This window comes from Brassica rapa, unplaced genomic scaffold (assembly GCF_000309985.2).
Source record: "Brassica rapa cultivar Chiifu-401-42 unplaced genomic scaffold, CAAS_Brap_v3.01 Scaffold0766, whole genome shotgun sequence".
Classification (NCBI taxonomy): domain Eukaryota; kingdom Viridiplantae; phylum Streptophyta; class Magnoliopsida; order Brassicales; family Brassicaceae; genus Brassica; species Brassica rapa.
The window spans coordinates 123728-148356 of record NW_022610706.1 but is presented as its reverse complement, the minus strand read 5'-3'; the positions used below and the strand labels follow the sequence as shown (position 1 = coordinate 148356).

The 24629-nt window shown below is 45.6% G+C and overlaps 1 protein-coding gene, 1 non-coding gene and 2 pseudogenes across 2 annotated transcripts; all 4 read right to left on the bottom strand.

The window, feature by feature from the left end:
• Positions 1 to 712: 712 nt before the first annotated feature.
• LOC103874874 lies at positions 713 to 1700 on the bottom strand. The gene is made up of 3 exons (XM_009153300.2): positions 1360 to 1700; positions 1101 to 1248; positions 713 to 973 (listed from the first exon to the last, which is right to left on the bottom strand). Exons 1-3 carry the CDS (start codon positions 1698 to 1700, stop codon positions 713 to 715), a joined length of 750 nt encoding a protein of 249 aa, XP_009151548.2.
• Positions 1701 to 4293: 2593 nt separating this feature from the next.
• Positions 4294 to 4843, bottom strand: LOC117130991 (annotated as a pseudogene).
• Positions 4844 to 4918: 75 nt separating this feature from the next.
• On the bottom strand, positions 4919 to 6839 carry LOC117130992 (annotated as a pseudogene).
• Positions 6840 to 23794: 16955 nt separating this feature from the next.
• LOC117130996 lies at positions 23795 to 23900 on the bottom strand. The gene has a single exon (XR_004454236.1). It is a non-coding gene; the product is annotated as a small nucleolar RNA R71 (small nucleolar RNA).
• Positions 23901 to 24629: the final 729 nt, after the last annotated feature.

The following is a 24629-nucleotide window of genomic DNA, read 5'->3' as shown; positions in this document are numbered from 1 at the left end:
CAGTACACATATTAGCACGCTGGCCCTTTCCGTGAACTGTTCGTGTACTGATCTGGACATGAGCTCACGTTTTGATGGACTGGACTGTCCGAGTCAGTCTGATTGATGCTAGCCCGAGTTCTAATGAACTGATGGTCCAAGGGTACTTATGCTGGCTCGACTTTTCATAATCCCACCAAGTGTTAACATTTTTCCCTTGGTTTTTATTGTGGTATGATCGAGGCCAAGCGTACTGAAGGGATGAATGAAAACTCTTTTGGGTTTTAATGCTCCCATTGTTGTAAAAGAATGGGGAAATCGTGTGTCTTATTTCTGAATATAAGTTTTCTTTATATAGGGGTTACAAGATAAAGATAAATGGAAAGAGTACAAATCCTAAACCAAGAGGAAATATGAAAACTACTAAAACATAGAAAAGGAAAATCTCCTAATACTAAGGTCGGCCAAAGAGTGGTCGACTCTCTCTCCTCCGGGCGTGGCTGCGCCTGGGCTTGGTCGTGGCCTGATGGGCCTTGTCTTGGGCTTGGTTAATAGCAATCCACTCCATGATTTATAACACTCCCCCTTGGATACTATAACCATATGGGTTTGTATCATGCATGAGGTGGCCTCATTAAAACCTCTCTAGAAAAACCAAAACCCAAGGTGGGAAAAATGAAAACCGTAGACAGGAAAAAGAGTACAACGCACGACACTCCTCCTGATGAAGGCATCAGTTAAGATCCTTCAACTGGCGCATTCCTATCTGATGAACCAGCTTCTTGAATGTTGTGGTTGGCAGAGACTTGGTGAAGAGATCGGCTGAATTGTCACTGGACTGAACTTGAACCACATGAACTTCTTTTGCCTTCTGCAGATCATGGGTGAAGAAGAACGTAGGCAAGATGTGCTTCGTTCTATCTCCCTTGATGTATCCATCTTTGAGCTGTGATAGTTGACTCTTCCTTTTCCTTTCCCACGGCCAGACCACTCTCTTTAAGGATGTGGCCGGTCATGTTCCTCAACCAAACAAGCTCTCGGCTTGCTTCCTACATGGCTATGATCTCGGCATGATTAGAGGATTTGGCCACTAAGGATTTTTTCGTGGACCGCCAACATACTGCAGCCCCACTGTGCATAAACACATATCCTGTCTGAGATCTAGCATTGTGTGGGTCAGATAAGTACCCAGCATCAGCATATCCGGCCAAACTCTCTCCTGGCCGGCCGGTATAGAACAACCCGAGGTCTTTTGTTCCTTGCAGATATCTGAACAGATGTTTTATTCCATTCGAGTGCCTAAGAGTCGGACATGAACTGAATCTAGACAGTAAACTCATGGCAAAGCTGATGTCCGGTCAAGTATGACTAGCCAAATACATTAAGGCTCCAATGGCACCTAGGTAAGGACATTCCGGCCCAAGTGTCTCTTCGTCCGGCTTCTTTGGCCCGAACGGATCTCTCTCTTGGTCTAAGGACGTCACGACCATAAGACTCGACAAGGGATGAGCCTGGTCCATATTAAACTGCTTGAGTATCGTTTCTTTATAAGTCTTTTGATGCACAAGGATTCCTTTCTCTACATACTCAAACTGTAGTCCCAAACAGAACTTAGTTTTTCCTAAGTCTTTCATCTCAAATTCTTTCTGTAGACATTCGCCTGTTTGGGAAATCTCTCCAGAGGTTCCTATAATATTCAGGCCGTCCACATTAACCGACATAATCACAAAGCCCTTGCTGTCGAATTTCTTTATAAAAATACATGGACTTATTGGATCGTTCTTATAACCCTCTTTCACTAGGTACTCTGATAATCTGTTGTACCACATTCGACCTGATCGTTTCAAACCATGTAAGGCTTTATTCAGCTTAATACAATGCTGTTCTCGAGAACTTTCTTATCTTTGAGCTCAATACCCTCTGGAACTCTCATATGAATTTCATCATCTAGTGGACCATATAAATATGTAGTCACTACATCCATTAGGCGTAAATCAATTTTCTCTTTTACGGCCAGACTGATTAGATATCTTAATGTAGTTGCATCCACCACAGGGGACTAAGTCTCCTCATAATATATTCCTGGTCTCTGTGAGAATCCTTGTGCTACAAGCCGTGCTTTGTTTCTCACTACTTCTCCTTTCTCATTTCTCTTTCTCACAAAGATCCATATGTATCCCACTGGTTTGACATCACTTGTTGTCAGGATTATAGGGCCAAAAACGCCTCTCTTTCTCAATGATTCTAACTCCACGTTTATAGCTTCTTTCCATTTGATCCAATCTGATCTTTGCATGCATTCTTGTATGGATGTGGGTTCTAGATCCTCATCTATATCCATGATCTCAAGTGCTACCTTGTATGCAAATATATCATCGACGTCGATATCTTTTCTGTTCCATTGTGTTCCAGACATCATATAGTTTATAGAGATATCTTGATTGTCCGGCCCTGACGTCCTATGAAGTTCAGCATCCCGATCCTCACTATGCGGAACGGCCGGATCATTTGGTGTGGCCTGCCCACTCAGCTCGACCGTTCTGGTCGGCTTGGCTGGCCCATCAATGTCCTGGACGGTTTCCTTGATGCTCTCGGATCCAGCACCTCTCTTAGACTTCCGAGGCTGTTTATCTTTGGAACCAATTGGTCTACCACGTTTCAAACGTTGTTTAGACTCTGTAGCCACTTGACATTGTTCCTTCTGGACTTCTATTCTTATGGGTGCATTACAAGCTGGCACGTATGACTTTGTCACTCTATTTGGGTCAGCAAATGTATCTAGGAGTTGATTAGCTAGCTTTTGAAGATGTACAATCTTTTGAACTTCCATATCACATTCTTTAGTCCGAGGATCTTGCCAAGATATTGATGGTCGAGACCATTCTATTTCTTTAATCAACCGGCTATTCTCTCCCCCTAAGGTCAGATATGTGGACTCATCAAACCGTGAGTCTGCATATCTGGCCTTAAACAAATCACCGGCTGTTGGCTCAAGATACTTTATAATAGTTGGGGAGTCATATCCAACATATATTCCCATCCTCCTCGGTGGTCCCATCTTAGTTCTCTGTGGTGGAGCAATTGGAACGTAAACGGCACATCCAAAAGTTTTGATGTGGGACACGTCTGGCTCATGACCTGTAAGTAATTGGGATGGTGAATATCTATGCTCACTAGATGGCCTGATGCGAATCAGTTCTGCTGCATGTAAAACCGCATGTCCCCATGCTGATACCGGGAGTTGAGACCTCATTAGTAATGGTCTGGCTATCAGCTGGATACATTTAATGAAGGATTTGCCCAAGCCGTTCTGTGTATGTACATGTGCGACAGAGTGTTCTACACTTACCCCCATGGACATACAGTACTCATTAAACGCCTGGGACGTGAACTCACCAGCATTGCCTAGACATATAGTCTTTAGAGGGAAATCTGGAAAGTGTGCTCTCAGTCTTATTATCTGAGCAAGAAGGCGTGCAAAAGCCAAGTTTCGCGTGGATAGTAGCCAAACATGCGACCATCTGGTCGATGCATTAATCAGGACCATGAAGTAACTAAACGTCCCACTAGGTTGGTGTATTGGTCCACATATGTCTCCCTGAATCCTTTCCAGAAAGTTTATAATCTCTTTATTAACTTTGGCTAGTGATGGCCTTTTTATGAGTTTCCCTTGTGCACATGCTGCACATGTGAGATTGATTGTATGGACAACTCCTTTGAATGTGTGCCCTTGTGAATTCATCATCAACTTTCGCATCATACTAGTACCGGGATGGCCAAGCCGGTTACGCCATAGAGTGAAAATTTTGCAGGCATTAGCCTCGATCATACTGATCTTTGCATAGTATAGACCAGTAGACATTGCAGGTATGGTCTCTAGGATCTTTCTATTGCCTTTGGTGATCAAAATTATATTAAGGAATTCTTTATTTCCTTCTTCCCATGTTTCAAGATGGAAACCATTCAATCTTATGTCTTTGAAACTCAATAAGCTTCTTTTAGAGCTTGGGGAATACAAGGCAGTTTTGAACTCTAGATGAGTGCCCTTAGGCATCAATACATAGGCCTGGCCGTGACCTTCAATCAGGCTGGCTACACCCGCAATGGTGTGTACATTTGCACTTTGCATTTTGAGAATCATGAAGTATCTTTTGTCTCTAAGTATTGTGTGACTTGTGCCACTATCCACCACGAGTATATGCATTTCATCTTTCATTCTATAAGTAATAAGATTTCTAATCTCAGAGACTTTATAAAACTTTAAAACTTTCTTATTATAAAAGTCATAACACCAAACAACAATAAAAATAAAAACACCAAAGCAATCATAAAGCAATAAGACTAGTTATGTCGAAATCTAGTCTTTGAGACAATCAGAAGTCTCAAAATTCATTAGGTCATCATTAGCAATGTCGGAATCATCATCAGAATCATATCTGGAATCATGGACCATGTGAGCCTCCGGGTTCTTGTTCTTGAGACTCTCTTGATAAAGCTCACATAAGTGCTTAGGAGTTCTACAATTCTTGGCCCAATGGTTGTCCATCCCACATCTGAGACAAACGGATTTGGTCGAGTAAGACGGTTTGGATATGCCGCCTCAACCTCGGCCATAACTGCCTCGTCCACAGCCATAGTTCGAACCACGACCACGGTTATTGTGGTTTCCTTTCCGGCCGGTCGAGTGGTTGTCTCGGCCGTTCGAGTAGTTGTCACGGCCACGCCATTTGTATCCACCTCGGCCTTTGCCGTGTGATCTCTTATTACTCTGGACGTAGTTGCACTCATTGGGATCTTTCTTTTCAACCTCATTGGCTTATGGTAATTCTGCTGTTCCAACAGGTCTAGCTTCACTGTTCTTCATCAGAAGCTCATTGTTTGCCTCGGCCAGTAGTAGGCACGAGATCAGATCAGTGTATGTGGGGAAGCCTTTCACTTTCTACTGCTGTTCCAGTATCATGTTTGAAGCATGGAATGTAGTGTAGGTCTTCTCAAGTAACTGTTCTTCCATTACTTCTTCACCACAAAGCCTTAGCATTGAGACTGTCTTAACCAAGGCTGAATTGTACTCATCCACTGACTTAAATCTAAGAATCTGAGATTCTTCCAGTCATCTCTAGCCTTTGATAGTAACACCGTTTTCTGGTGATCATATCTATGCTGTAAAGCATTCCAAAGGTCTAGTGGATTTTCTATTGTCATTAACTGATCTTTTAGACCTTCAATGAGATGATGGCGTATAAAACTTATAGCCATGTATCTATTCTTATCATTCTCATTGTTGTCCTTGGTGATAGTATCACCAAGTCCCTTTGACCTCAAGCTGATCTTTGTATCTAGCGCCCACTGCAAGAAGTTATATCCAGAGAGATTAAGGGCTGCATAGTCTCTATTTGCGATTTTCGACATCTGAATCACATTAACATTCGAAATTTAGGTTCACAATATGATCATGTGGCCGCAAGATAATCAACAAGCTCGGCCACAACAAGTCTTATGCATTCATGAAAAACAATCAATCCTAATCGACCATGGTGCAATCAATAATAAGGCCACACGACCATGTAGGTCTACTAATGCAAACAATCTTAAGTTTGTGTGATCTACATGCTGGTCGATATTTTAAACAGTACGAATGCAATTTCATATTCAGATTCATATGATATGTAAGCAACCTTAAACAATATGTTTCTACTTTTTAAAACTAGGGTTTTGATTTAGAAATTTAGTAGAAATCGATTTTCAAGGTTTCAAGGCCTTTAGGATTTTTAAAACTTTAGATCAGATTACTCAATCAATCTAACAATCCTAAACCTCAGATCAATCAAAAATCAATCAAGCAAGAACAATTTAAAATCGGATTCTAGCTTTTTAGGTTTAGGGTTTTCGATTCCAATATTAGGGTTTCTCAAATTCAGATCAAGACAATCAAAACAATCAATCATATTCTAATGGAATCAATCTTGTTACTAGTGTAGATTTTAATTGTGTAGTTTCTAGGGTTTCATCAAGAACAAAGTTTCCATAATAATTGATTAGGGTTTTGTTCTATCTAGGTTCTCAGATCACGGTATACCTTTGTTTGTAGGGGTTTAGAATCGGACCACCAAAGAGAGAGAACGGATGAAACTTTGAGCTGAGACGGACGGATGCTTGCTGTCTCCTATCGGGTCAGACGCGAGGTGAGGATGGACGCGAGCTTGTCTCGGGTGCGAGGTGTCTCGGATGCGAGCTGAGGACGGACACGAGTTGATTGGGTTCGGGACGTCAAATGGATCGTCTGAGTTTTAGAACGGACGAAGAACGTCTCTAGGGTTTAATAGGAGTCGCTGGTTTTAGGCTTTTAGGTTTCTATTTTGTCTCAGGGTTTTAGAGGCTATCGTGCTGATAACGTGTTGTAAAAGAATGGGGAAATCGTGTGTCTTATTTCTGAATATAAGTTCCCTTTATATAGGGGTTACAAGATAAAGATAAATGGAAAGAGTACAAATCCTAATCCAGAGAAAATATGAAAACTACTAAAACATATAAAAGGAAAATCTCCTAATACTAAGGTCGGCCAAAGAGTGGCCGACACTCTCTCCTCCGGACGCGGCCGCGGCTGGGCTTGGTCGTGGCCTGATGGGCCTTCTTTTGGTTTTTTTAATAGCAATCCACTCCATGATTTATAACACCCATCAGGATTCTTTTGGCCGAGACTTGTGCACATGCGGGCTGCATTTCATCGGCAAATCTGAAATATTAGGGCGAGAGTGACTTTCACCAAGTAAAAATCTCGAACCTCCGACGACATCCTCTTATATACATGAATTTTTTTTGGGTTTTTTTGTTTTTAACGTTTTAGGGTGAAACGTGTGATTGGAAAGGGGGAGGGCCGAATCTTAGCGACAAAGGGCTTAATCTCAGTAGATCGTGGCAGCAAGGCCACTCTGTCACTTACAATACCCCGTCGCGTATTTAAGTCATCTGCTAAGGATTCTACCCGCCGCTCGGTGGTAATTATAATTCAAGGCGGTACGAATGGCGCTTCCGCCGAATGGACTTAGCCAACGACACGTGCCTTTGGGAGCCGAAGCTCCTACTGAGGGTCAGCAATCGGGCAACGGGCGCATGTGTCGCTTCTAGCCCGGATTCTAACTTAGAGGTGTTGAGTCATAATCCAGCACACACATGACGTCCGTGGCTGTCCGTGTGTCCTTGTGTGTCCGTGTATACACACAGGACGTTTGTGGGTGTCCGTCAGCACACACATGACGTCCGTGTGTGTCCGTCAGCACACACATGACGTCTGTGGCTGTCTGTGTATGTCCTTGTGTGTCCGTCAGCACACACAGGACATCCGTGGCTGTCCATCAGTACACATATCAGCACGTTGGTCCTTGGACTCAGCACGCTGACCCTTCTCGTGGACTGTTCGGATGATATTGGCCCACGTGGGCTGTCTGTTCAGTACACACAGGACGTCCGAGGGTGTCCGCCAGAACACACAGGACGTCCGTGTGTGTCCGTATGTGTCCGTCAGCACACACAGGACTTCCATGGCTGTCCATCAGTACACATATCAGCACGTTGGTCGTTGGACTCAGCACGCTTGCCCTTTCCGTGGACTGTTCGGGTGATTTTGGCCCACGTGGGCTGTCTGTTCAGTACACACAGGACATCCGTGGGTGTCCGCCAGCACACACAGGACGTCCGTGGCTGTCCATGTGTGTCCGTCAGCACACACAGGACGTCTGTGGCTGTCCATCAGTACACATATCAGCACACTGGTCCTTGGACTCAGCACGCTGGCCCTTCCCGTGGACTGTTCGGGTGATTTTGGCCCATGTGGGCTGTCTGTTCAGTACACACAGGACGTCCGTGTGTGTCCGTCAGCACACACAGGACGTCTGTGTGTGTCCGTCAGGACACACAGGATGTTCGTGGCTGTCCGTCAGCTCACACAGAACGTTCGTGGCTATCCATCAGTACACATATCAACACGCTGGTCCTTGGACTCAGCACGCTGGCGCTTCCCTTGGCTGATTTTGGACAACCATAGACTGTCTGTGGACTGCCCATAAGTACACATATAAGCACGCTAACCACACATATCAGCATGCTCGTCCTTGCCATGGACTGTTCGTGTACTGATTTTGGACAACTGATGCACCATGTCAGTACACATATCAGCACACTGGCCCTTTCCGTGAACTGTTCGTGTACTGATCTGGACATGAGCTCAAGTTTTGATGGACTGGACTGTCCAAGTCAGTCTGATTGATGCTAGCCCGAGTTCTAATGAACCGATGGTCCAAGTGTACTTATGCTGGCTTGACTTTTCATAATCCCACCAAGTGTTAACATTTTTCCCTTGGTTTTTATTGTGGTATGATCGAGGCAAAGCGTACTGAAGGGCAAGCGTACTGAAGGGATGAATGAAAACACTTTTGGGGTTTAATTCTCCCATCAGGATGCTTTTGGCCGAGACTTGTGCACATGCGGGCTGCATTTCATCGGCCAATCTGAAATATTAGGGTGAGAGTGAATTTCACCAAGTAAAAATCTCGAACCTCCGACGACGTCTTCTTATATACTTGAATTTTCTTTAGGTTTTTTGTTATTAACGTTTTTGGGCGGAACCTGTGATTGGAAAGGGAAAGGGTCGAATCTTAGCGACAAAGGGCTGAATCTCAGTGGATCGTGGCAGCAAGGCCACTCTGCCACTTACAATACCCCGTCGCGTATTTAAGTCGTTTGCATAGGATTCTACCCGCCGCTCGGTCGTAATTATAATTCAAGGCGGTCCGAAGGGTGCTTCCGCCGAACTGACTTAGCCAACAACACGTGCCTTTGGGAGCCGAAGCTCCTACTGAGGGTCGGCAATCGGGCGGCAGGCGCATGCGTCGCTTTTAGCCTGGATTCTGACTTAGAGGCGTTGTGGGAACCAAAATTCGCACTGTCGATTTCCGTTTAAATAAGGAAACTAGGAAAACCCTAATTTTCCAGAGGACCCAGATATCTGCTAATTACCACACCTGAAGCAATTAGAACACGAGAATAACAACGATAAGAATAAGAAATCGAAAAAGAGAGCAAAATAGATCTTACTCCGAATCTGCGTATGAGCGTTTACAACAAGGTATAAGCCTGGGCTCGAGAGCTGTCGGCGAGATTCCTAGTTCTAGCAACCCTAAGACGGCAAAACCTAACAAAAACGAAAAAATGCCTAAATTTCTCTAACTGCTAAGTTTGCTCTGAAAAAGTTCTCTTCCATGCTCTTCGCCTAGGACTCCTTATATACTAGCTCCAAGGTCGGTTTACGCTTTTACTCTTCTGCCCTTAAACCGTCATAGCATAAAAATGGAGATAGTCCATTTTTCCATATCTTCACAATTATCTTCAAAACTTCTGTATTTATCCGCGGAAACTTGACATTTATCCTTCCTTGTGGACCAAGCGTAAACCGTGCTGTCGTTTACGGGCTTTTGGTTAGGAAATCGTAGGATGGGCCTCGAGTCATGTTTTTGGTCCTTTTGGGCTGTCTTCCGACTCGAAGCGTTTACTACGATTTCTTTCGATAAAGAACGAACTTTCCGCGGTTTCTAATCCGCGAAGTTTGATCGATGATTTAGAATAGCGGAAAACATGGACTGAGCTCGCTACGGTCTTCGGGAGATAGAATTTGAAGGTTTGACAAGAATGCATGGACTGGTGTCGTATCGATGTTCGAAAGAGCTCGGTCGCTATGCAACGATCAAACTTTGGCCGAGCTCGGTCGCTACGTAGCGACCGACCGAGACGGAGGCTCGGTCGCTACGTAGCGACCGAGCTTGGCTCAGGCTCGGTCACTACGTAGCGACCGAGCTTGGCTCGAGATGGACGCTAAGTTGCTATGTAGTGACCGAGCTTGGCCTGGGCTCGGTCGCTACGTAGCGACCGAGCGAGACGGATGCTCGGTCGCTACATAGCGACCGAGCTTGGCTCGGGCTCGGTCGCTCGGTCGCTATGTAGCAACCGAGCTTGGCCGAGCTCGGTCGCTATGAGAAGGAAAGACGCTCGGTCACTACGTAGCGACCGAGCTTTGGCTCGAGCTCGGTCGCTACATAGCGACCGAGCGGGACGGATGCTCGGTCGCTACGTAGCGACCGAGCTTGACCGAGCTTGACCGAGCTCGGTCGCTACGTAGTGACCGGTCGTGGCGCGCTTAGTCACTGCGTAACGACCTGTATTGAGCTTTCATCAGACGTCTCGTTCTTTCTTCCGCAAAGCCATTTCGTAAGAAATAATCTATTTCGAAAAGTATTCATCGGAGAAATTCTTATTCTCTTCCTCGGACGTTTTAAATGTTAAATTTGTCGCAACCGTTTTTGGCCCCAACAGTTAGCCCCCTAGCTCGTTAGAATCCTGACTCTAGCGGGCGGATAGATGATTTTGACTAGGTTAAGCGTATTGGACGAAATTCACACTTTAAACTCCGCGGAAGAAAAGTTATCGAGACAGTATATGTGTTATGAATTCCGAACCCATACTTCTATAAGTAGTGAGCTCTTGTCATTCATTTTCTTCACACCTTCCCTTCTTCATACCTTCAAAAACCTCTCTAGTTCCAAAACCTCTTCCTTTCAACATGTCTTCCTCCCAAGGTGATAAGAGAGATTCCGACGTCGAGATGGGCGAGGCCACTTCTCCGGCTCCGGTTCTGACTTCTCTGGCTGAAGCGCTGGCTTGCGTTGCCGCTCATCTCTCCTTTCGAGAGAAACTAGTTCGTCGCCAAGCCGAGAAAGAACTGGCTCAAGATGGCTCCGAGTTCCTGTCTTCTTCTACGCGGGTTGTTGCCCCGGGTCATGGGACCGAGGTCATGGGACCGAGGTCATGGCTCCTCTTCCGTAAGCTCTACCTGCGCGATCGTCCACGACTCCGATCCTCGTTGAAGACAATGAGAAGGCCGCTGACTCTATGCCTTCTCCTCCAGCCAGGAAAGAAATCGTTCTCGCGTTGCGCGCTCCTAGCGCTGTTCCGGTTGCTCAGTCTAAGTGTGGTGACGGGGAGACTTTGCAGCAAGGTGGATCGAGCCTAGCATCGGGACTTCGCGGAAAGGTTTGTCTCTTGTTTGATTTCTCGATCGTCTTATGAACATTCTTTCTCAGACTTATTTTTAAGAATTTTTACTGTTTGTAGTTCATATCGTTGATCGATGGGATGATCAGCGAGTGTGGTTCTGAGACCAGTCGCCTTGCCGGGGAGTTGGTGTAGCTTCAGGGCAGATGGTCTGAAACCGAGCCCATGCTGACGGCTGTCAAGGATTCTCACTCCACGAAAGTGTCGAAGCTCGATGTCGCGATAGGGGAGCTCGAGAGGGACCTTGGGAAGACGGCGAGTTCCTTGCTTAAGGAAAAGAAGGCCAGGAAGACCAAATCCTCGGAGGTGCGTTGGCTCCAGCGTCAGATCGAGGGTGATGCGGGACTAGCGAGCCGCAGGATCCAAGAGCCACGGATGCTCTTCGTGCAGAGTTTCAGGCTCGCTTGGCGAATATTTCTGCTTCCTTGGGTTCTCTTGAGTGTATCCGGAGCAGGGACCTAGCTTTGGCGACGATTTAGGGCGGGATGGCCTTGGTTTGGTCGTTGCAAAGTGAGACTCCTCCGACCTTGGAGGCCGAAGAGGCCCGGCTGTCTGGTTGCAAGGGAGATATGGCGGCCGTGGATGTAGATTTCGATCTCATCCTGGCTGACCTGAAATCCGCATGCTTCCTTCCGACGTGTTCAGAAGACCCAGAGGGGAAAGACCCGATGATTGGAGAAAACAGAGGTGATGCGGCTCCAGGCTCGGACGAGGCGTTGGGTGAAGAGGGGGCATGAGCTCTGAGGATGACTTGGGTTAGATCTCTTGCGAGAGATTTTTTTTATGTTTTTATGTTTCGGCCTTGAATGGCCTTGTTTTGTATTTCGGGACTGGCCATGTGTGGCTTTGAATCCCTGCCGCTCTGCGGTTTTTTTATGATAAGATAATCAAATGACACTTTTATGAGTTTGTGTATAGTGGGGAGGAAGGTGATGAGTTGTCGTCTCATATCCTTCTTCGATTGTGAAATGTTTCATTCGAGATCTGTTTCGAGAGTTCTTCCGTGAGATGTGAGCTCTGCGGAGGCGCTGAAGATGTCAAATATAAACATAGAGGCATGGTTTAGGAATCTCTTATCTTTCGATATCATGCCTTGAGATGTTAGAGACCAGTGCGCTGGGTTTAGGGCAAGACCTAGGTTTACTTTGGGTTTAAGGATTGAGCGGCGACTAGCCGGCTATCGTTTTTCCTGTTGCGATTTCTTCCTGATTCGTATCGATTTAAAGTCCGCGATGGGTTCCCGGCTTATACGACTTGTTTGATAAGAATCGAACATCTCTCCGGAGATCGGAAGTGCTGGACCAAAATTTCGGATTTCTTTTATAGCGCTATTATCCTTGTGTCAGATGTAAGAGAGTCATCTTCGTGAGATGGCTATGTCTGTTTAGGACGTTTGTGAGTTCGATGTGATCAGCATCGGACTTGGTGGCGCGTGCCGTGGTTTCGAGTTTTTGCGCAAAATAAATGTGTGCATATATATGTCTTTTTTGTGACCGAGGTTTCGTTCATTCGGAAGAAGTAATCTTTGAGACATCTTTTGCGACGTATCGTGATGCCAAAGGTTGCTTCTCTTAAACAGCTGATTAATTTTCGAGAATCGAAAATGATTTTACGAGTGAAGATGATCTGATAAGTCGAAAACACCAAGAGCGTGGTAAGGTGTTTTTTGATTTTGGGAGTATAGGAGTATACGTACCCACTCCGCCCCTTTTTTAATGTGGGGGGACAGCTTAATTTGCCTTTTGACAAACTGCCTACGTACTCCTTATGGAGATCAAGCCGTCTCGTAGTTCAGTGATTGCGAGTTGGTTTGTTTAGTGATAGTATTTTTTGAGATGCATCGCGTTCCAGGTCCTAGGAATTTTTACGCCTTGCATGTTGGCTATTTCGTAAGAACCTGGTCGGGCGACTTTTTCGATTTTATAGGGACCTTCCCAGTTTGCTCCAAGTTTTCCCGCGTTTCGTTCAGCGGTGTTTTGGAAGATTTTGCGAAGGACCAGATCTCCTTGATTAAACCTGTGATTTCGTACGTTGGAATTATAGTACTCTGCAGCTGCGTGTTGATAATTTTGTATTCGGATGAGCGCTAGATCTTGGTGCTCGTTAATGAGGTCGAGATCATCCAAGAGCATGGCGTTGTTGAGCTCCTCTCGTTTGGGTAGTAACCTTCTTCGAACACCGGGAACTCTACTTCTGCGGGAATCATGCATTCCGTGCCGTATACCAGAGCGAAGGGATTTTCTCCCGTTGTTCGCCTTGGGGTGGTACGGTGAGACCAGAGGACTCCCTCGAGTTCGTCAGCCCACCTACCTTTTTTGGCCTCTAAGCGTTTCTTCAGTCCATCGAGAATTGTCTTGTTGATTGTTTCAGCCTGTCCGTTGCACTGCGGATATTTGGGCGTTGACTTGTTGAGTCGTATCTTCCATTTTTTGCAGAATGCCTCGAACCGGGTGGAGATGAACTGAGACCCGTTATCGGTTACGATCTCGTAAGGAACTCCATGCCTACAGATGATGTTTTTCAAAGTGGGACTCCCCCGACCTTGGAGGCCGAAGAGGCCCGACTGTCCGGTTGCAAGGGAGATATGGCGGCCGTGGATGTAGATTTCGATCTCATCCTTGCTGACCTGAAATCCGCATGCTCCCTTCCGACGTGTTCAGAAGACCCAGAGGGGAAAGACCCGATGGTTGGAGAAAACGGAGGTGATGCGTCTCCAGGCTCGGACGAGGCGTTGAGTGAAGAGGGGGCGTGAGCTCTGAGGATGACTTAGGTTAGATCTCTTGCGAGAGATTTTTTTTATGTTTTTATGTTTCGGCCTTGAATGGCCTTGTTTTGTATTTCGGGACTGGCCGTGTGTGGCTTTGAATCCCTGCCGCTCTGCGGTTTTTTTATGATAAAATAATCAAATGGCACTTTTATGAGTTTGTGTATAGTGGGGAGGAAGGTGATGAGTTGTCGTCTCATATCCTTCTTCGATTGTGAAATGTTTCATTCGAGATCTGTTTCGAGAGTTCTTCCGCGAGATGTGAGCTCTGCGGAGGCGCTGAAGATGTCAAATATAAACATAGAGGCATGTTTTAGGAATCTCTTATATTTCGATATAATGCCTTGAGATGTTAGAGACCAGTGCGCTGGGTTTAGGGCAAGACCTAGGTTTACTTTCGGTTTAAGGATTGTGCGGTGCCTAGCCGGCTATCGTTTTTCCTGTTGTGATTTCTTCCTGATTCGTATCGATTTAATGTCCGCAATAGGTTCTCGGCTTATACGACTTGTTTGATAAGAATCGAGCATCTCTCTGGAGATCGGAAGTGCTGGACCAAAATTTCGGATTTCTTTTATAGCGCTATTATCCTTGTGTCAGATGTAAGAGAGTCATCTTCGTGAGATGGCTATGTCTGTTTAGGACGTTTGTGAGTTCGATGTGATCAGCATCGGACTTGGTGGCGCGTGCCGTGGTTTCGAGTTTTTGCGCAAAATAAATGTGTGCATATATATGTCTTTTTTGTGACCGAGGTTTCGTTCATTCGGAAGAAGTAATCTTTGAGACATCTTTTGCGACGTATCGTGATGCCAAAGGTTGCTTCTCTTAAACAGCTGATTAATTTTCGAGAATCGAAAATGATTTTACGAGTGAAGATGATCTGATAAGTCGAAAACACCAAGAGCGTGGTAAGGTGTTTTTTTATTTTGGGAGTATAGGAGTATACGTACCCACTCCGCCCCTTTTTTAATGTGGGGGGGACAGCTTAATTTGCCTTTTGACAAACTGCCTACGTACTCCTTATGGAGATCAAGCCGTCTCGTAGTTCAGTGATTGCGAGTTGGTTTGTTTAGTGATAGTATTTTTTGAGATGCATCGCGTTCCAGGTCCTAGGAATTTTTACGCCTTGCATGTTGGCTATTTCGTAAGAACCTGGTCGGGCGACTTTTTCGATTTTATAGGGACCTTCCCAGTTTGCTCCAAGTTTTCCCGCGTTTCGTTCAGCGGTGTTTTGGAAGATTTTGCGAAGGACCAGATCTCCTTGATTAAACCTGTGATTTCGTACGTTGGAATTATAGTACTTTGCAGCTGCGTGTTGATAATTTTGTATTCGGATGAGCGCTATATCTCGGTGCTCGTTAATGAGGTCGAGATCATCCAAGAGCATGGCGTCGTTGAGCTCCTCTCGTTTGGGTAGTAACCTTCTTCGAACACCGGGAACTCTACTTCTGCGGGAATCATGCATTCCGTGCCGTATACCAGAGCGAAGGGATTTTCTCCCGTTGTTCGCCTTGGGGTGGTACGGTGAGACCAGAGGACTCCCTCGAGTTCGTCAGCCCACCTACCTTTTGTGGCCTCTAAGCGTTTCTTCAGTCCATCGAGAATTGTCTTGTTGATTGTTTCAGCCTGTCCGTTGCACTGCGGATATTTGGGCGTTGACTTGTTGAGTCGTATCTTCCATTTTTTGCAGAATGCCTCGAACCGGGTGGAGATGAACTGAGACCCGTTATCGGTTACGATCTCGTAAGGAACTCCATGCCTACAGATGATGGTTTTCAAAGTGGGACTCCCCCGACCTTGGAGGCCGAAGAGGCCCGACTGTCCGGTTGCAAGGGAGATATGGCGGCCGTGGATGTAGATTTCGATCTCATCCTTGCTGACCTGAAATCCGCATGCTCCCTTCCGACGTGTTCAGAAGACCCAGAGGGGAAAGACCCGATGGTTGGAGAAAACGGAGGTGATGCGTCTCCAGGCTCGGACGAGGCGTTGAGTGAAGAGGGGGCGTGAGCTCTGAGGATGACTTAGGTTAGATCTCTTGCGAGAGATTTTTTTTATGTTTTTATGTTTCGGCCTTGAATGGCCTTGTTTTGTATTTCGGGACTGGCCGTGTGTGGCTTTGAATCCCTGCCGCTCTGCGGTTTTTTTATGATAAAATAATCAAATGGCACTTTTATGAGTTTGTGTATAGTGGGGAGGAAGGTGATGAGTTGTCGTCTCATATCCTTCTTCGATTGTGAAATGTTTCATTCGAGATCTGTTTCGAGAGTTCTTCCGCGAGATGTGAGCTCTGTGGAGGCGCTGAAGATGTCAAATATAAACATAGAGGCATGTTTTAGGAATCTCTTATCTTTCGATATAATGCCTTGAGATGTTAGAGACCAGTGCGCTGGGTTTAGGGCAAGACCTAGGTTTACTTTCGGTTTAAGGATTGTGCGGTGCCTAGCCGGCTATCGTTTTTCCTGTTGTGATTTCTTCCTGATTCGTATCGATTTAATGTCCGCAATAGGTTCTCGGCTTATACGACTTGTTTGATAAGAATCGAGCATCTCTCCGGAGATCGGAAGTGCTGGACCAAAATTTCGGATTTCTTTTATAGCGCTATTATCATTGTGTCAGATATAAGAGAGTCATCTTCGTGAGATTGCTATGTCTATTTAGGACGTTTGTGAGTTCGATGTGATCAGCAACGGACTTGGTGGTGCGTGCCGTGGTTTCGAGTTTTTGCGCAAAATAAATGTGTGCATATATATGTCTTTTTTGTGACGGAGGTTTCGTTCGTTCGGAAGAAGTAATCTTTGAGACAACTTTTGCGACGTCTTGCGATGCCAAAGGTTGCTTCTCTTAAACAGCTGATTAAATTTTCGAGAATCAAAAACGATTTTACGAGTGAAGATGATCTGATAAGTCGAAAACACCAAGAGCGTGGTAAGGTGTTTTTTGATTTTGGGAGTATAGGAGTATACGTACCCACTCCCCCCCTTTTTTAATGAGGGGGGACAGCTGAATTTGCCTTTTGACAAACTGCCTACGTACTCCTTATGGAGATTAAGCTGTCTCGTAGTTCAGTGATTGCGAGTTGGTTTGTTTAGTGATAGTATTTTTTGAGATGCATCGCGTTCCAGGTCCTAGGAATTTTTACGCCTTGCATGTTGGCTATTTCGTAAGAACCTGGTCGGACGACTTTTTCGATTTTATAGGGACCTTCCCAGTTTGCTCCAAGTTTTCCTGCGTTTTGTTCAGCGGTGTTTTGGAAGACTTTGCGAAGGACCAGATCTCCTTGATTAAACCTGCGATTTCGTACGTTGGAATTATAGTACTTTGCAGCTGCGTGTTGGTAATTTTGTATTCGGATGAGCGCTAGATCTCGGTGCTCGTCAATGAGGTCGAGATCAACCAAGAGCATGGCGTCGTTGAGCTCCTCTCGTTCGGGTAGTAACCTTCTTCGAACGCCGGGAACTCTACTTCTGCGGGAATCATGCATTCCGTGCCGTATACTAGAGCGAAGGGAGTTTCTCCCGTTGCTAGCGAAGGGAGTTTCTCCCGTTGCTCGCCTTGGGGTGGTACGGTGAGACCAGAGGACTCCCTCGAGTTCGTCGGCCCACCTACCTTTTTTGGCCTCTATGCGTTTCTTCAGTCCGTCGAGAATGGTCTTGTTGATTGTTTCAGCCTGTCCGTTGCACTGCAGATATCTGGGCGTTGACTTGTTGAGTCGTATCTTCCATTTTTTGCAGAATGCCTCGAACCGGGTGGAGATGAACTGAGACCCGTTATCGGTTACGATCTCGTAAGGAACTCCATGCCTACAGATGATGTTTTACCATACAAAATTTTTGACTTGGACATCTTTTATACTTGCGTACGAGTCTGCCTCTACCCATTTTGAGAAGAAGTCGGTGAGAACTAGAAGGAAATACTTCTGCTTTGAATTATGAAGAGGTCCAACGATATCCATGGCCCAGCGCATAAAGGGATAGGACGATGTGATGGAAAAAAGAACTTCGGCTGGTTGTCGGATGGTCGGAGCATGCCTTTGGCATTTTCGCATTTTCGCACGAACATCTTGCAATCTCCGATCATCGTTGGCCAGTAGTATCCATGGTGTTTGATTTTCACTGCCAGCGATCTTCCACCGGAATGGTTGCCGCAGGAACCAAAATGTACTTCCTCCATTACTTTTCTTTCTTTTTCCCCTTCCAGACACGTCATAAGTGGTCCGGAGAATGTCCATTTAAAAATTTCACCGTCCACTGTAACGTAGCATGCGGCCTGTGTTCGGACTTTGCGGGCTGCCCATTTCTCGGTGGGCAATTGCCCATCGATAATGTAGTCTCGAATTGTCTGCAGCCATGGGGTATCGCAGCCGTAATCAGGTTGCTGTGATTGTGGTTGTATCGTAACTTCTTCTTCCTCGTCATCTTGACCTTCTATAAGGTTGACGACGATGGGTGGCCCGATGCTCGGATGTTCGATGAATTCGACCGGAATTACTCTTTAAGGCCCAGGTCAGAGATTGATGCTAGGGCCGCGAGGGCGTCTGCCTGGACGTTTTCGGAACGGGGGATTCGCGTAAGGGCAAAACAGTCAAACTCTTGAGCTAGATTTTGGACCAGTTTAAGGTACGCGTCCATCCGTTCGTCTCTGGCTTCGTACTCTCTGCTGAATTGACTGGCCACTAGGTGGGAGTCACAGTAAGCATGGATGTTGCGTATCTTCAAGCAGTGAGTCAAACGCAGCCCTGCAATGAGTGCTTCGTATTCGGCCTCGTTGTTCGAGGCGTGGAATTCTAGCCTGAATGATTGCTCTAAGATTTCGCTCGTTGGAGATGTGAGGCGAATTCCGATACCTGATCCTTGCTTGGATGAGGATCCGTCGACGTGGAGGAGCCAGGTGGAATTTGGTTCCTCGTTGGTTATGGTCCCCGTTGGTAGTTCGACCAAGAAGTCTGCAAGCACTTGTGATTTTGCGCTTGTCCTTGGTCGGTACTCGATATCGTACTCGCTCAATTCGACTGCCCACTTGGCCAGTCGGCCCGACTGACTCGGGCTATGCAGAATCGTTTGAAGGGGAAGAGTTGTGAGGATGAAGATCGTGTGGGATTGAAAATATGGTCTAAGTTTTCGGGCCGATGTTACGACAGCGCATGCTAATTTTTCCATCAGCGGGTACCTAGATTCGGCATCCAGCAAGGTTTTGCTTATGTAGAAAATAGGTTTCTGTTCGCCGCATTCTTCCCTGATCAGGACGCCGCTCCCGGCTGTTGCTGACACAGCGATGTATAAGAACAAAGGTTCCCCTTCCACGGGTTTTGCGAGGACGGGAGGAGAAGCCAAATACCGCTTCAGCTGTTGGAAAGCGTTTACGCATTCTTCCAACCATCCGAATGTTTTATTTCCCCGCAGGACATCGTACTAGGGCAGGCACTTGTCTGTTGATCGTGAAATAAATTGGTTAAGTGCCGCGACCCTACCGGTCAGCCTTTGGACTTCCCGCTTATTCTTTGGTGAAGCCATCTCGATCAATGCGTTGATCTGTTTTGGATTAGCTTCGATGCCGCGGTATGTGACTAGGTAACCGAGGAATTCCCCTGATGCCACAGCATTTTGTCGGGTTGAGCTTCATGTTATGGGAATTTAACTGCATGAAACATTCCTCGATATGTGACACGTAATCCTTTGCTTGGAGGGACTTGACGAGCATGTCGTCAATATAAATCTCCATCGTTTTTACGAGTTGTTTGGAGAACATTCGGTTCACGAGTAGTTGGTAAGTCGCGCCTGAGTTTTTGAGACCGAAGGGCATTACCCTGTAGCAATAGGTTCCGCGATCGGTAATGAACGCAGTCTTCTCGCGATCGTCAGGGTTCATCATAATCTGATTATAACCTGAGAAGTTCGTTGCCCACTGTTGCTTCTACTAATCGATCGATATGTGGTAGAGGGAAACTATCCTTCGGACAGGCTTTGTTTAGGTCCGTAAATCCACGCAAACTCGCCATTTCCCGTTTTTCTTTTTTACTACTACAGGGTTGGGGAGCCAGTTTGGATACCTCAATTCCGTTATTAACTCGAATTTAAGCAATTTTTCGACCTCGTCGTTTACCGCAGAAGCACGTTCGGGTCCTAGCTTCCGCCTTTTTTGTTTGACGGGTTTGAAAGTCGGATCGATGTTCAATTCGTGACACGTTATGTTAATGTCGATCCCTGGCATATCTTCCGCAGGCTACGCGGAGACAGGTTACGAGTTCTTTTTTAGACAGGTTACGGGTTCTGTCCTCAAAGGCTCACAGAGATTGGCTCCAATCTCGACGCAGCATCCCGGGAATGGTTCGTCGAGACAACCTGTCACTACAGGTTCGCAAGTTGGGTCGCGTTTTTCCTCTAGGGCCGCGGTGTTACGAGTCTGCCAGAAGAATTCCGCTGAATCTTGACTTCGCGGATCTTCGCTGGAGTTATTTTTCTCCGCTTTTCTAGGAGTGGTCTCGAGCTCCGGTCTTTTTCGTTTTAGTTCTGCGGCGAAACACACCTGTGATACTCTCGGGATTCCCCATATTACCTCGACTCCGTTAGGGGTTGGGAACTTGAGGCAAAGTAGGTACGTTGACGGGATGGCACGCATGGCGTTTAACCATGGCGTTCTCATGATAACGTTGCAAGATGCGGGACAGTCAACGACTAGAAACTCTGTGACTCTTGTCACGGTTCCGGCTTTGACTGCGTGATTAATCGATCCGTAGGCCATGGTTGTTTCTCCCGAAAGCCACAGATGTAGCTTAGGGTATTTCGCGACTTCAGATTGATTGATCCCCATTTTTTCGAGAGTATCCTTGAAGATGATATCGGCCGAACTCCCGGTGTCGATTAGCACCCTAGCGACATCGATATCCCGAATCGTCAGCTCGATAACAAGGAGATCGTTCTGAGGTTTGGCTCGATTGACCGTTGCTCCCACCTTGAACAAGATGACGTTCGCCCACGTCGAATCTTGCATATCGTTCCTGATTCTTGAGTGGCTTTTGCGAGTTAGATTGATCTGTACCTCCCCGTCCTTCTAGTGCCAAACTGTGGGAACCGAAATTCGCACTGTCGATTTCCGTCTAAATTAGGAAACTAGGAAAACCCTAATTTCCCACACGTCTCGGAGATCTGTTAATACCACACGCTAAGCAATCAGACCACGAAATAAAAGACGAGAAAAATAAGAAATCGAAAATAGAGCAAAGTAGATCTTATTCCGAATTCGCGTTTGAGAGTTACAACAAGGTAAGTGCCTGGGCTACGTGAGCTGTCGGCGAGATTCCTAGTTCTAAAACCCTAAGGCAGCAATAACCTAATTGAGTCGCAGCTCGAATAGAAAAAAAGGAAATATGCCTACATTGCTCTAAGTGCTAAGTTTTCTCTGAAAAAAGTTGCTCCACATGCCTCTCGCCTTGGACTCCTTATATACTCGCTCCTAGGTCGGTTTACGCTTTTCCTCTTCTGCCCCTAAGCTGTCCTAGCATAAAAATGGAGATATTCCATTTTTTCCGATCTTTGTGATTATCTTTAAAACTTCGTATTTATCCGCGGAAACTTGACATTTATCTTTTCTTACGGACCAAGCTTAAACCGCCATATGGCTTATAGGCTGTTGGTTAAGAAATCGTAAGTTGGGCCTCGAGTCATGTCCTAGGTCCCTTTGGGCCGTCTTCAGACTCGACACGTTTACTTCGGCTTCTTTCGATAAAGAACGAACTTTCCGTGGTTTTTACCACAAAGTTTGATTGATTACATAGAATGGCGGAAAACATGAAATGAGTTTGCTACGGTCTTTGGGAGATAGTTGATATACCTTGGATTTGACCCGTTTTCATCCATGGTATATAGGTGTTTTACTATTTATATATCTATGTTTTCTACTCTTCTAGGTATGTTTTCAGGTTCAGGTGCATTTCGGAGTAAAGCTATGACTTTGGAGCATTTTGGAGCTTAAAGGACATTTCACCCGAGCTGACCATGTAGAGGTCGACGAGAGGAAGAACAATCGATCGATTTGCATCCAGTGCTGTCGATCGACACCAAGAGATGCCTCGACAGATGAGGATTAATGTCGATCGATGTACACAAGTACCATCGATCGATGTCGAGACATTGGACACGCGACATTTTGGATCCAGCGGACTTAAAACCCAAGGCCAAGCCAAATTACAAAAATTCTCTGACGAGTTTTTAACCTAGTAGATTATATACTGCCTAAGTGTTTTGACGGCAGAAGAGAGTTTTTTGTTACAGTTTGATTTTGAGAGAGAAGAGAGAGTTTTGGAGAGAAGATCACTTGTGATTGGAACTCCTTGTTTTCATTTCTTTTCATCTATTCAATGAATTTCTATTTCTTCATTGTTATGAATTGCTTTGCTATGTCTGAGTAGTTCACTTATTAGATCCAGGGTTCAGATAGGTTTGTGGGATTAGCCCCAAACTATAGATCAGCCTTGTTGTGATATTCATGATAGATTTGTATTCATTGCTTGTTTTAGCCTTGCTAACTAGAACTTGATCATAGGATTGCATACTCAAGCACCCTTGTTATCCCATCCTGACCTCTATCTATCATATTAGGACTGCTAGAGAGGGCTAACCGCCAATTTAGTATCTTAATAGGGCATATCATACTCGCGCATAGGCCTGGCTAGAACCCGTCGATCGATGTCCTCAACTGACTATCGATCGACGTAGGCAAAGGTGTATCGGTCGACGTCCCAATAGGACCATCGATCGACACTCTTTCGTTGTCGACATACTAACCAGTTAAACATGCGACAGCTGATCACTGAGTTAAGCGGTTGAGCTCTAACATATCATGCATGCAACAAATAGGCATCTATAGATATTATAATCTCCAACACCTGAATGGTGGCCCTGCATCTAATATCATTTCCAACCAAGTTACATTTACTATTTACTTTGCTTGTTACTATTGCTATTTCATTTAAACATTTACAACTCTTTGAATTAATAAACACTAGATTTAATTGTTCCCTAGCTCCTTGTGGATTCGATCCATAAGTACTACATTTGAACCTCTTTTGATCAGAGTAACACTCCTTAGGGTAATTTGAGTGGTATCAAATTTGGTGCCGCTGCCGGGGAGATTTGATCGCTATTAGATTTAGTTTTATTGATTCTTATTCTTTTCTCTACCCTCTTTCTAACATAATCTTTTTCTTGTCTTTTCAGGTGCATGCGCAGTGGTACCAAAAGCAACAAGGAGAAAGACTTGCTGTTCTCAGACGATCCTGCTCACTTGGAACGCACCATCCGTAGAGGTCAACGTTCCACATCGCTCGATGCAACAACTTCGTCGTCGATCGATACGCACAACCAACCGTCGTCCGACACCAGACCTTCATCGTCGATCGATCCAAATCGTTCGATAACTATCGATACTACACCGCGTACGTCGATCAATACCGTGTCGTCAAAAATGATAAACATTATTATTCTAACACAGGACGAGAACGGAAACCTGTATGACCATGACGGTCATCAGCGTAATGCAACAGGTCAGAAAATAGACACTTAAGGGACTGTAATCCCTGATGCTGATGCTACAGGAGCTGCTCAACCTGTAAACGAGGACGCTCGATCGAAACCACTGGCCGAATACAATCGCCCAGATGAGTACTATTCCAACAGATCAGCCATTAGACTTCCGGAGATCCAGAAGCAGAATTTCGAGCTGAATCCTCAATATTACACTCCCGTCCTATGGACCATCTAGAACGGTTCGAGGATTTAATCGCTGCTATTCGGATGGAATGAGTCCCCGAAGATTACCTGCTGTGCAAGCTCTTCAGATACACGCTGAATGGAGAAGCGATGCACTGGCTTAGGCAGCAACCCACATGATCCTTAACATCCTGGGCCGACATCAAGAATGCTTTCTTACGAAACTTCTTTGATGAGGCGCGCGCTGAAGAACTTCGGAACAAAATTTCCACATTATCGCAGGAGGCTGGAGAGTCCTTCAAAGATGCGTGGATTAGATTTATGTTCTTCCAGCGAGACTGTCCACACCACGGATTTAACGAAGTGCAGCTGCTAAGCACATTATTCCGAGTTCTCGCCTTACAGTATCAAATGGCTCTTGATACGGCGAGTGAAGGAAACTTCACTACTCGGAATCCGTTGGAAGCTGTGAGACTTATCGAAAACCTTGCTAACAGCAGCAGCACCAAAAACACTGACTCTGAACGAAAGAAGTCTGTAGCCTCTATCGGGAAGGAACAGATGGATGAAGTAAGAGCTAAGTTAGATATGGTGCACGAGCTTCTTAGGAAGCAAGTCTGTTCAGCTGAAGGAGAAGTAGCAGATACGGAAGGAGAAGAAAATGTGAACTACATCGGAGGTACCGGATTCCAGAAATTTGGAAACCAAGGCGGAAACATAAACTTCTTTGGAAATGGTCAAAGAAGTAACCAGAGTTCCTAATTTCAAAAACCCTTCAACAACAGCAAAAGCTACTTGAACTCCTACTACCAGAATCCACCACCCCAGACTCAGGAAAGCAAGATCGAAGAGATGCTTCATCGAGTACTGTTGGGACAACAACAAATCACCGTGGATTTCAATGGTAAAATAGACTCCGCCTACAACAATCTGAACACCAAAATCGAGACCTTAGGGACTCAGGTGAGAAAACTTTAAACACAAGTAATTCAGACTGGCGAGACTATAAAGAGGCAAGAAGATTTCGCTAGAGAGGCAGGAGCCGATAAAGGAAAACACCACATAAATGCCATCATAGATGATGA